General features: G+C 35.1%; 1 protein-coding gene across 1 annotated transcript in view; it reads left to right on the top strand.

Annotated features, from left to right (window-relative positions):
• The first annotated feature begins 9,897 nt into the window (after positions 1-9,897).
• Positions 9,898-14,133, top strand: part of LOC115244969 (uncharacterized protein CG3556-like) — a 19,903-nt gene continuing 15,667 nt past the window's right edge. The window contains exon 1 of the mRNA XM_029823003.1: positions 9,898-10,157. Within this exon, the coding sequence (XP_029678863.1) occupies positions 9,898-10,157 (260 nt within the window). The remainder of the gene's footprint in view (positions 10,158-14,133) is intronic.

Below are 14,133 nucleotides of genomic sequence, written 5' to 3'. Positions count from 1 at the left end.
ATAAAATTACCAATTCTATTTTAAAAACCTTGTCTTTTCTCCTATTTTTTTAACACATAATCACACAGTGGTTTTTAAATCGAAAAGTTTATCACATCAATAATTATGCCTAATTATTTTATATTTCTACTCGTTCTATTTCAGTTTCATCTAGACATTTCAGCGTAATATTTTCTTTCAATTCTTTTCTTATACTTCTGATTATCATATATTTTGTTTTTCCTGTATTCATTTTTAACTTATTTGTATTTATCCACTTTTCTATTTTAATAAATGCCATATTTATTTTTCTTTCTAATTCCGCTACTTTCTCTAGTTATATATATATATATTAGCGTATCATCTATAAACATTTTTATATTAACTATTTTTATAGTTTTTACATACTTCTGGACATACTTTGATTCTTTATATTTACGGTAAATAACAATGCTCCTAATACAGACTCCTGTGGCACTTCATATTCAGTAACAATTAATTTAGACCATTTATCATTGAAACAAACCTGTTGTGTTCTATTACTTAAATATGATTTTAACCATTCTAAAACCATTCCTCTAATTTTATATTGATATAATTTTTCTATTAATCTTTCTCTATCCATTGTTTTAAATACTCGCTTAGAATCCATAAAATTTACCCCCACCATTTTATCTTTACTAATTATTAATTTCCATTCGTATAATAGTTTGAATCTCCGTTTCACACGAATATTGTTTTCTAAAACTGGATTGATGTTTCGTTATAGTACTATTAGATTCCAGATATATTTCAGTTTGCCTTTTTACTACTAATTCTAGCACTTTTTCAAATATTGGTAGCATATTAATAGGCCTATATTCACTAGCTTTTTTAGTTCTTTTTATTTTTGGAATGGGTATTGTCGTGGATGTTTTCCAATTCTCTGGACAGCAATTTTCTCTCAAGGAATCATTTACAATAGCAACAAACTCTTCCTTTATTAGACAGAACGCTACTTCTAATATATCACTAGTTATTCTCTCTTCCGTGCCTTTCTTTTTTGGCAGTCCCATAACAATTTTCTCTAAGTCCTCTATTTTATTCATCTCAAAATTTTTTATATAAATAATTCCTTTATTCTCAATAACATAAATAGTTGTTCTATTTGCACTTCTGAACTTATCACTATTTATGGATTTTATTTTGTTACTAATACTCTGTATATAAAACATATTTTTATCAGCTATATTGCACTCTCATTCACGTTTTAATATTTTAAAATCTATATTCTCTATTTCTTTTGTACCCATTAGTTTGCCTCTAATTATCTCTTTCAAGGTTTTTCACATGTAGGATCTTCCTTATTACAATCTATCATATTTTCATAATATTTTTTCTTCTTTTCTCTGACTAATTTAACCACTGCATTTTTTTCCATTTTAAACTGCCACCAATTTTGCTCCCTATCATCATACAATGCTTTATTGTATATCATCATACAATGTTTTATCTCTTTTAACCGCTGCTTCTCTTATACATCTGAAAACCACTTTTTCTCTTCCCATACTTTCAGAATTCTAAACTTTTTCCTATATGCTATAATGTCCAGCGCATCTATTATATTGTCAACAAATTTCTTTGCTTTTCTAATGATTTCTAAACCCTCGTAATCTTGCTCTATTTTATTTTCAACTAATGTAATAAATTTGTCTACATTAAAACTATTATAGTTCCTAGCGCTAAATTTTCTATACTTATTCTTAGCTTTATTCGCACTTGTTAGTATACTTACTATCCAAACTTAATTTTCACCCAAGATCCGTTATTTTAAGTTCACAAATCACCTGTACTTGTACCTTATTATTAGTAAAAAATAAATCTATAATCGTTTGACTATCCTTCGTAACTTTCGTTGATTACAGTATTAACATACTTGTGTTAATTTAAAACTACATATTTCATACTTAAGCTTGACATTGCCGTTTACAACTTTCTTGTATGGAACGAATCTACCACAAAGTCTATATTCTATCCAAAAAGAGAATGATCTCGGTTCGCGCATAAGCGGGCAAAGTGGGGAGAACATGGCGAGATACTCAATACCGTATACGTAGATACGGCTCCCTCGGGCCCGGGACTATTATCTCATGTCAGTTTAAAAAATTAAACGGATGAAATAATCTCGATTAATTTCAATATGATATAAAATAGAAATCTGATTCTTACACGCGATACGAAACTAAAATAAAAAATAATATGACAGGCAATTATAAGAGCAAGAGTTGTAATATATTTGAATTACACAATTGAATGTTTATAATTTACGAAATAATTAAATCCTTAATATTTTTATTAAGAAAACTGAGTACGTAATGAGTGGGGTTAATATTAAATAAGGAATAAGAGGAATAAGGTCTATCCTTTCGGAAGTAAGTCAGCAGAATATTGTAAAATACGTATATATACAGAATATGAATACGAAATAAGTAATAATAATACATGAAAGAAATAATAATAATATGTGTGAACAAAACAAATAATAATATTTTTGAAAAAAAATAAAATAATAATATTAAACAAAAAAAATAATAATATAGTATGCTGTTGCGGTGTCGGGTGGTATATGCAAAATTTAAGTCTTTTAATAATAAATGAAAGGTCGATCGTTTAAAATTTGGAAGATCTTCGTCGGCGTTTACGGCTTGCAGAACTTTGTTCAATGTTGGTAATTCTTTATTGATGTAAAATCCGTGCACTTTTCTCCGAATGACATTTTTATCACATTCGTCGATCTTTTCTCTGAAAGATAGGCAACGTTTCTTTTTATTTGGATATGTAACCGCACCTGTATTCTTATATTCCGACAATATTTCTTTTTATGCTCGTAATACCAAAACCCGTTTTCGATGCAACGCACGGATGCGTTGCGCGGTGCGCGATTTCGGCGGATCGATAGAACATCGATTATAGATCGCGGACAGCGATTTCGGCCGAGGCCGTTATCTATCGGGCGGTAATTTCGGTCGGCCCGGTGGGCGGTCCTTCGCCGCGTACTTATTGATGGCGGCTATCGGTCGGTGTCGCGGTAGGGATGTGGATCATCTCCCGGCGCGGGACTTAGCGCGCCGTATCAATGGCGAGTCCGGGTGTCGTAATGGCGGTCGCGGATGTCTTCGATAAACGCGTATAACGCGTTCTGTATTACGTCGGGAGGGTGGTCTTTCCCCGTGGAATTGCAGAAGTGCAACGGCTGACGAGAACACCCGTCGGTGGCAGGGAACTCCCCACCACTAGATGAGCGCCGTTGCACGCAGGTGGTCGGATTTATTCGAGGTGTCGAGAACTCTCGACGGGGACGAGTACGCCCGTTCCCGTTTGCCTCTCTTTAAAGGTTTCGGACGGATCGCTCTCGGAGATGCCGCAAACTCTCGGCGGAGGCTGAGTACTCCCAACCCCGTTTTCTTTCTCTCTGAGCGTTCTAGGATCTAGGCGGTTTCCAGGCGTCTTACGGACTCTGGCGGTGCGGAAGATCTGGTTCTGATGTTCAGAAACGCGCTCTATTTATACCGGGTTTCTGCGCGCGCGTCTGCGTAATTCGCCTATTGTTCTAACGGTATCTGGTTTATCGTTGAACCGGCGCGCGCGACTCGGGTATTTTCGGTAACGGTCGGGCGGTTACCCGAGCGCGTCGTCGGCTCTCGATGTTTTCGCGCGCCTAACGGCGGTTATATGTTTACGCGTTTCTGATATTATTTAAAAATGGGCGCTCAGCGCCTCCGCATTTGCCCGACCGGTGTTCGTCGGGCGGCGGACTTCCGGCGGATCGGCGGCCGGGTACGGTCTAGTAACGATGGGGGAATGCATCGTTACATATTTAATATCATCTCTTACATATAAAACCGTCTCTCTTGTACTTCTATTTTCTGCACGTCTGATCACACTATAATCCGGCACGCTCACTTCACTATCTTCGATTTCACCAGTCAATTTTACCAATCAATTTAGTCTTCTATAATATTATAATTACAGGATTCATTTTCTTCATAATCTGATACTGTATCTCATCCTTATGCGCTATCAAACTTTGTGCACTTGTATGTAATATTAACTCTTTTTCTTTCTGCAGCTGCTATTTAATATTTCCCCAACTCTCCTCTTCTCCTCCTGTATCGCCCCTTTAAATGTCGGACATACCGGATTAAGTGCGTCATGCTAATTACTTATTTTTAGATTGTATGTTTGAATTTTAAACACACAATTTACACGTCTTTTCTTAGTCGCCATGCATTTATTTGCTTTATCGTTTCCTGTATATGTTTCATTCCATGTACAATTTTTTGCAATATGATAATAACCTCAACATTTAAATTATCTTTTGACATTAATATATTGTTGCGTCCGCCCTTCATGTTTTGTTTCTGCGTATCGTCTGCGTACCTGTCTCTAGGAGATCATATCCTAACACGTTGCTAAGGGGGTAGTTGAAAAACAACGGCCGACATCTTGTTTAGAGAGCCGCCATCTTAGAGTCGGGTGACGGATGTCTTTCAGCGCGGACGTATTTACGATTACGGCAACTTTATCTGTTCTGTGTTCTGTAATACGTGGAGTTCTGTGTTATTATTAAAGTTCCTTTTAAAATAGTGTTCTTTATTTCGCCGTGGTACGCGAGTACCGGTTGTGTTGCGCGCGTTCGAGAAATATTGATATCGATCCGCGGACGCAACAATATGATTAAATTCAGAACATTCTTTCCATCTTACGTTTAGTTTTCCTTTATTCAACATTAATTCATGGTTTTTTTCATCTATTTCAATTATTATTAAGAATAGAACCGTCTGCCATTCTTTTTCTTCCAGATTGATTATTATTATCTCTCCTCTCTTTAACTATTCTCTTTACTATTTGCATATGAAATCCTTCATTTACTACAATTTTATTCTGCTTCTTGATTGTATTTGTTAAATCATTATTATCCAACTTTATTTCTTCTTCGCCAATATTGACAATTTTTATTTTAGATTTCATCCGTGGTGACTCAGTAACTTTTTCATCCAACTTGGCTTGTACTGTAGCCTTTAACTTTTCCATTTTTTCCGGTCTCACAACCCAGGATCACTGTTCTCTTGCTTTCTTTTCTTAGCTTCCTTTATTATTCCTATAGACATGTTCTTGATATTTACCTTTTCTTTTATCAGTTTTTTAGTAGTTTCACTTTCCTGTTACAACTTAGGTTTAATAATTACAATATTTTTTTCTTTTTTCTCTTTCACTGCTTCATTATAACATTTTGTGCTCCTTTGATGGACCACAAGCTTCTCCTTGTATCATTTTTCTGCAGATCCTATGATCCTAGCCTATCTTTGCTGCTCCCTGTCGAAGTCAATGCCTTCTTCATATCTGTTTCTTTATCACTTCCGACTATAAATTTCTCAAACGAAGAGAGAGAGAAAGAGGGAGAGGGAGGAGGGAGAGAGAGAGAGAGAAAGGGAGGGAGAGGGAGGAGGGAGAGAAAGAGAAAGGGAGGAGGGAGAGAAAGAGAAAGGGAGGGAGAGAGACGGAGGAGGAGGGAGGGGGAAGGAGAGAGAGGGAGGGAGCGAGAGAGGGAGGGAGGAGGGGAGATGAAAGGAGGGAAAGGGCGGGAGGGAGAGGGGAGGGAGAAAGGGGGGAGAGGGATAGAGGGAAGGAAGAGAGGGAGGGAGGGGAGAGGAATGGGTAGAGGAAAGGAAAGCGGGAAAGAGGAGGGGTGTGAGAGAGGTGTGAGAGGGGGTAGAGCGGGGTAGGGGAGAGAGCGGATGGAGAGGGAAGGGTGGGGAAGGGGAGAGGGAGGAATGGATGGAGGGTGGTAGAGAGGGAGGGGGCTGGAGGGAGAGGTAGTAAGAGAGGGAGGGAGAAAGAGTAAACTAATTATTCTTCTTTCAAAGTGCACGATATATTATACAGGGTGTCCTAGACCACCCGTACACCCCTTTTCTTTCAAAAACTAAGCATTTTAGAGAAAAACGTTTTGAATAAAAATTGTATGGTTTTGAGGGGAACATAAGATGGTGTCATTGGTTTGACCTTGGATGGCATCGTTAAGGTCAAGTTAAGGACACCTTTAATTTCTTAAACGTAATCCCCTATTTTCTATTGCATATTCTTATAGCTTATCCCGAGAGCTTTCCAAAACACTATAATAAAGTATTTTTTCATTAAGTACTTTTTGAGTTATTTTATATTTTAATCTGACATATTTTGATATAAAAAATAAAATATCTCGTAAAATATTTAGTTCTCGATAATTTTACTGTAATACTTTTATGTACAGTACTTAATGAAAAAATACTTTATTATAGTGTTTTGAAAAGCTCTCGAGATAAGCTATAAAAATATGTAATAAAAAATAGGGAGTTCCATTTAAGAAATTTATGATGACTTTCACGTGACCTTGACAACGCTATTCAAGGTCGTACTAATATTACTATATAATGCGTTACTTGAAACTCTACAACTTTTGTCTGAAATGTTTTTGTCTGCCGTTTTCGGTTTTCGAGATATTTGGCTGGCACGGGTGGTCTGATACACCCTGTATATACAGGATGTCTCACAACCTCCGTACAATATTTTAATAGCGTATTCTAGAGGCAAAATAGAGTCAACAATCTTAATACAAAAATATCGAGGGTACAATAGCTTTGAGTTATAAGTGATCAAAGTTTGCGAATAATATTGCGTAGAATTCGCGCTTTCAGGCTCGTAACTACATTTACACACGTACTGATCTGTTATATGTTATTGCTGACAAATAAAATAAATAAATTGACTTCTACAAAACTTCTTCACGCGATCAAGACAAAAATAAACTTCATTTCTTAAATGTATGAAAATATTAAGTTTATGTTTCTATTTAATTATAATAATTAATCAATCATTAAAATTATTATTTAAGAAAAATTTAAATATTTTACGTACAACATTTATATACTCTATCCAAAGAGAGAATAATATCGGGTCGGACGAAAACTCGTCCGTTTTGCGCAAGTCTCTACCTTCAGAACGCCTAAAAAGCCCCCACTACATCGTCATATCGCTCATGCAGCTTGCCAGTGCTAGCAACGAGTAACAAATCTCCCCCGACCATTTGACATATTGACAGTTGCAATTATTTTCTCAAAATAACCCTCGAACGGTTTGGTGCAGCGTCAACGAGCATTTTTAGTGTTTTTCTGCTAAAAAAGTATTTACAAAGTGCGATGGAAGAATTGAATATTGTAGTGCCACTAATGTCATCTCCTGTGAAGAAAAATAAACGAGGCCAGGTAAACAATGATGAATAAAAAATATTAATCTACGTATACGGTATTAAGTATGTCGCCATGTTCTCCCCATTTTGCGCGCCTATGCGCGGACCGATATTATTCTTTCTTTGGATGGAGTATAGTTCATTAATATCAGCTGACCATCGTACATAGTATTTATACACATAAGAAACAATAAAATCAGCTGTGCAGTAAAATTCAATATTACCTGATTCGTAAAATCAATAACAGATGACAGAGATCATGTGTAGTTACGGATCTGAACGCGCAACCTCTACGCGATATCATTGGCAAACTTTGATCGCTTATAACTCAAAAACTATTGCAGCCTCAAAATTTTTGTATTAAAATTTTTGACTATTTTATCTTTAGAATACACTATTAAAGTATTGTACGGAGGTTATAGGGTGTATAGGGTGGCCCACATAACTCTTAACATTTCGATATCACGGAAACTATCTATCGATTCTAAAGATTTTGATCTTGAATTGTATGGGTCTGATGGGCCTTCAAATGTGAATGAAAGTTGGTTTCCAAACCCCGGTTGCGTGGATAGGGCGGGAGTTAACTTTAAAATTTTTAATGGAAACCCCTATACAAAATTACATTTTTGGATTTTATGAAAGAAAACAACATAGTTTTATCTAAAACGTTTTTTTGTCAGACGTTTCTATAAAAAAATATGACGATTTGAAGTTTTTTGGGTAAAAGTGCATATTAGCGGACCCAGCCCCAATGACCTTGACCTTGATATATGTTGCCAAGATCATCGGCTTGAGTAATTCTTAAAATGTTTTAGCCGTCGCTCGTTGTTCATTAAACAATTTATTAAATAAAACGTAACTTTTTTGGAACCATGTACATTTAATAGAGCGTATCTTAGCAAAATCATTTATTTATATGTAATAAATCAAACGCGTGGGGGAGGGTCTCCGCCTCTCTCCCTACATCCTCACCTCGCAGAAAACTAACCTAACTCAATTCATGTCCGAGAGATGAATCTTTACTTTAAATAATAATTCATCTTTCGGCATTTGTAGGAGAGGCTTCATCCCTCCCCCACCGACATGTGTAAGTTGTTGACATATTATTTTTCTGTAAAAGAACTACTCATCCCGAATAATGTTTCACCTCTACGAAATGGATTGGGTTAAGTTAGTTTTTTTCGGGGTAAGGGTGCAGGGAGAGAAGCAGGGACCTTCCCCCGCTCACGCGTTTGATTTACTACACATAAAGAAATGAATCTGTTAAGTTACGCTGTATTAAATGTTAATCTGAAAATTATATATAATTCATGGAAATTCTCTTGTTAATAAACAATGAGCAATGCTTAAAAATTTTTGAAAGATACTCAGGATAGTGACCTTGACAGTGATTTTGACAACATGTGTCAAGATCAAAGTCATTGGGGCTGAATCCGTTAATATGCATTTTTACCGTTTTTCGATTTATAACTATTTAAAGCACTCGAGAATAACAACACGAAATAAAAAAAAACAATCTGCTTTGACTTATTCAATTTATTAAATGTTCAAAATGTCCGCCATGGACTTGTAAATATTTATTTATTCGAATCAACAAAGTATTCCTAACATTTCATAGTACTTTGGGAGTCATTGAAGTGCAAGCGTTAATTCGGATAAATAAATGTTTACAAATTCATGATGGACATTTTGAATATTTAATAAATTGAATAAGTCAGAGTAGAGTGTTTTTCTTATTTCGTGTGATTATTCCCGAGTTTCCCGCTTCAAGTAACTATAAGACGAAACTTCAAACCATCATATTTTTTTATAAAAACATCTGACAAAAATTGTTTCCGATAAAACTAAGTTATTATCTTTCATAAAATCCAAAAATGTAATTTTGTATAGGAGTTCCTATTTAAAATTTTAAAGTTAACCCCCACCATACTCACGCAACCAAGGTTTGGAAATCAACTTTTATTTGTAAGATTTTAAGAGGAATCTATATAACCAAGCTGAGCGAATACGGTGGCACTGGGCGCTATGTAGCTTATTGTTAATGGCAGAGTGGTTACCAGCTGAGAGAGAGGTTCTGGGATCGAGTCCCGATGGAATCCCATTATTTTTCCTTTGCTTGATCAGGCTTACACATTCACGTTTGAAGGCTCATCAGAGCCATACAATTCAAGATCTAAATCTTTAAAATCAATGACACACTTTCCGAAATATCGAGCTATTAAGATTTATTTTAGTAAGCCACTCTGTGTATATTGTTACGTCCTTGCAATCTGTATGTGATCCACTGTACCCGATCTGTGTGGAAGTATCGATATGAAGCGAGTGTAATTGGAGAATCATCTTCAAGTTTGTCGTCATGGTTTGTTTATCAACAAAGGTGGACATCTTGAGTCAAGTCGCCATTTTGTTAGTCTCACGACCGGTGGCGCATCGTGCAGACATCTCTTTAAAATTGATTACAATTATTGTATCGCATTCCTTGTTCTTATTAAATTAAAGCTACAGTGTTCTTTTAAAAGAGTGTTATTATTTACGTGAGCACGGTTAGAGTCAGATAGTGCGAGTACGTGATTTAGCGATATCGAAATCGCAGTAATATTTTTTGGGGGCTCGTCCGGGATCGAACGGCGAAAAGAAGGAAACTAATCAGAATGACGACGGCGCATTCTCTAAGGAAAACACATTCTCAGACTCCGGCACCGTCAGTTGAAACAGAAACGCTGCGCGTGATCCTGCAAAAACTCAGTCAGCTCCGTGAAGAACGGAAAATTGAGCAAGAACAAATGCAGACGGAGTGTCGGATGCGAGACGAGGCGCTGCATCATTGGGAAGAGAAATTAAACCAGATAAGTCGCTCTAATAATATTTCAAATTCCGCGAGTAATCATGAAATTCCGATACGTACTGAATCGTGCGCGTCCGTAAATGCAGATTTGGGAAATAAAAGCCGGACACATTTGATGGGACGGCATTGTTGAGAGAATTTTTTACGCAATTAAATTTGATTACGCGGGCGAATAATTGGACGGAGGACGCGAAAACAGTCGCGTTAGCGTCAAATTTAAGGGGAAAAGCGCGATCGATGTTAGATTGCGTTACAAAAATAGAAAAATTAGAATTTGGAGAATTAAAATCAAAATTAGAGTTGCGTTTCGGCCAAAGCTATCTTTCGGAGACATATTATACGCAATTACGAATCCGCAACAAAGATTCGGAGAAGAATTGATCACTTTAGACAGGAATATTAAACGTTTAGCACGATTGGCTTATCCCGAACGTGCGGAAGAAATTCACGCAAAAATAGCTTGCTTGCAGTTTGTAAATGCAATTAATGACGAATTTGCGAAAAGAACCTTACAATTGGACGAAGTAACTTCTCTGAAAATTGCAACAGACAGGACTATGGTTATTAAAGATATATAATAAATGAAAATAACTATCAGAAAAATAAAGATCAGAATAACGAAAATGGCTGTTGGCATTGCGGGGCTATTGGACATTGCCATTCAGATTGCCCAAAAATTTCGGAAGGAAAAGTGGAAAACCAAAATTAGTTAGATTTAGCAGAGCAAGATCGACTTGTAAAAAGAATGCTCCAAAAGAAATTTTAAATTTAGTAAATTATAAAATAAGTAGAATTAAGAAAAAATAATAATTATTTATCTTATTATGAAAGAATTGATGATGAATTTTATTTTCTTTCTATGAGAACTTTAGTTTGAATTGGAAAGAACATTGTTCCGGAAAACTTCTTGAAAATCTTTAAGAAGACCGCCTCGCTCGCGGTTTTCTGTCGTGGTTTTTTCGTGAGGCTCAGGGTAAATGCCGAGGTGGGGACTTGGGGAGTTCTCAGGAAGATGGGACGGAAACATCCCCCCCCCCTTGTCTGAAGAATTTGAAGGAAAACACCAAACGGAAGGATGATCTACAGGTGATCATCGACATGGATTCATTGCAGGAGAACTGCGGCAAGAAGACTTCTTTCTTCGAGGAAGATGTCGGGATCTTTTCCTGGAGTTGACATCTTGGAAACTGGAAGATGTCAATTGGAAAATATCCAGAACTCAGCACTAAGAAGAAAAAGAAGAGGATATAAGAATCTGTAACGGCGATGCTCGGTAATCCGTAAAAATAGTTCGAGGTAGAGCAAGAATTGCTGTGGTTCCTGGAGCACCTCGGAAAAATCAGCCATTCCATGGAATTGTCGACAATTTGGAAGAGAGGGAGCAGTGTTACGTCCTTTCAATCTGTATGTGATCCACTGTACCCGATCTGTATGGAAGTATCGATATGAAGCGAGTGTAAGTAGAGAATCATCTCCAAGTTCGTCGTCATGGTTTGTTTACAAAGGCGGACATCTTAAGTCAGGTTGCCATCTTGTTAGTCTTACGACCGGTGACGCGCCGTGCCGACATCTCTTTATAATCAGTTACAATTATTGTATCATATTGCTTGTTCTGTGTTCTTGTTAAATTAAAGTTATAGTGTCCTTTAAAAGAGTGTTGTTATTTACATGAGCACGGAGAGAGTGTGAGATAGCGCGATTACGCGATTTAGCAATATATCGAAATCGCGGACGTAACAATATATATATGTATATATACAAGTTGGCCTAATATATCTAAACAGCTCGATATTTTGGATATACAGGGTGTTTCATTTTAATTTTTCTAGGCAAATATTTCGAAAAATATGGAAGATACTAAAAAATGTTTCGTACAAAAGTTTTATGGCTTCGACGGGGCATAAGATGGTGCTCTTCGTTTGACTTTGGATAATCATTTGAAAATGACATGAAGGTCATCTTCAATTTCTCAAATAAAAACCCGCATTTTTTATTGCATATTTTTGAAGCTTATCTCGAGAGCTTTTCAAAACACTATAACAAAGTATTTTTTTATTAAGTACATATTTTTCGAGTCATTTTATATCTTAATTTGACATATTTTGATATAAAAAATAAAATATCTTGTGAAATATTTAGTTTTCGATAATCTTACCGTAATACTTTTATGTACAGAATAATGAGACAAATCAATGCTCACTGACGTGCATCCGGCTAAAAATCGGCGCTGATTGACCAGACTTTACTCAATAATAACTCCTTTATTAAGCGTTATAAAAAAAAATGTTACAGGATTTTTTCTGTTCAGTTTACTATGCTCTACCCGCTACGAGCATTGGCACAATCTTTACCGGGCATCCTGTATATATACGGGGTATCCCATTTTAAATGCCGCGGGCAATATCTCGAAAAATATGGAAGATACGGAAAAATATTTCAGACAAAAGTTGCGTGATTTGAAGGAGGCTACGTGATGTAAATATTTTACGAGATATTTTATTTTTTATATCAAAATATGTCAAATTAAAATATAAACCCACACCCACACACACACACACACACACACACAAATACGCGCGCGCGCAGGTACTTGCGTGAGAACAATCCGTTATGCAATCGAATTAGGATGATCTGTTATTGATATAACGAATAGCATTCCACTAACGTAAGATAATCTCGAAATCATCTAGATAAAGATAAAATAAAATAATTTAATTTAAATTTGTCTATGTGGAAGATGAGATTATAAAATGTTTTACCTAAATAAGATATTATTTAAAAAAAATGATTTATGTTTTTAAATATAAAAATAATATACTCATATTCTTTCATTTTATTTCTTTATTTTTTAAAACAAGAATTATTAAATGTACCATTTGATAAACAATTTTTACATAGTGATATATATATAAGGTAAAACGGTGTAATACGCTTCACATTTGTATTTAAATTAATTTAAAATATCTTTATGATGAACACATTTTATTAGTAGTTGAAATTTACAGAGATTTATTAATATTACAAATAATAATTGCATCAGTTTTTGATTAATTAAATTATTGTAATTATGAGATCAATTTTTTAAAAATACTGAAAAGGGCATTTTTCCCCGGATCACCGGTGAAAAACGCCTGAGATAACTACAATTAACACAAATATTTTTCTAATTATAAAATTCGACGAAACATAAAAATTCATATTTTAACTCAATAAAAATATTAATTGTATTTGAACAAATATTGCGATTTCTCTATTTCTTCAAAAAAAAAATGTTTACACTTATTTATAGTGCTTTGATCTTCAACATTGCTTCTAGCAGTGCCTCTTTGCTCCATTCCCACTTGTAATTTTTCTTTTATAGTTTTACCCATAACCTTGCCAGAAAAAATGATTAAAAAATATTATAATAGAGCTAGAGCATATTACGTGATGCATTTTTGCATTTTTAAAGAAAACTACATCCTCATACATATCGAATAGAAAAAAACATTTGTATACGACTGTCACCGGTTTTATTTTATGAATTGCATCTTTAGAAATACAGTGTGTGTGAGAACATATACAAGATGGGTCATTTTAATGTCCCCAACTAAATATCTATTTTTTCCCCTCTTTTTTCCTTGCTTTTTACAAAAAAATGTTTCTTACAAAAGTTTTGACTTCGTGGCTGATATAAGATGATATCATTGGTTTGATCGTGGATGAAAGTCATGAGGTTATTTCAAGATCACCTTAATTTTTTTAAATAGGATCACCTTAATTTGTTTACATATAAATCGATTCCTCGCAATATTTGACAATTATGATGATAGAAAGGAAAACTCTTTCTATTATCATAATTGTCCCCTCGAATGGTGCAACTTTTTCTTTAGCAATTTATCATCAAAAACAAGTGAGATATTTAAGATGCTCGATTTAAGTGAACCACTCTGTGTATATAGAATAAAAAATAATTAAAAATACTTTCCAACAAATTTTATCGTTTTTTTTCCTTAAAAATTAGTATTATCAATTAATTGTTATGAATTATTATATATTATAT

Source organism: Formica exsecta, unplaced genomic scaffold, assembly GCF_003651465.1.
Source record: "Formica exsecta isolate Colony F162 unplaced genomic scaffold, ASM365146v1 scaffold9, whole genome shotgun sequence".
NCBI classification, from domain to species: domain Eukaryota; kingdom Metazoa; phylum Arthropoda; class Insecta; order Hymenoptera; family Formicidae; genus Formica; species Formica exsecta.
Note: the sequence above shows the minus strand (reverse complement) of the source record. Positions and strands in the feature narration are given on the sequence as shown.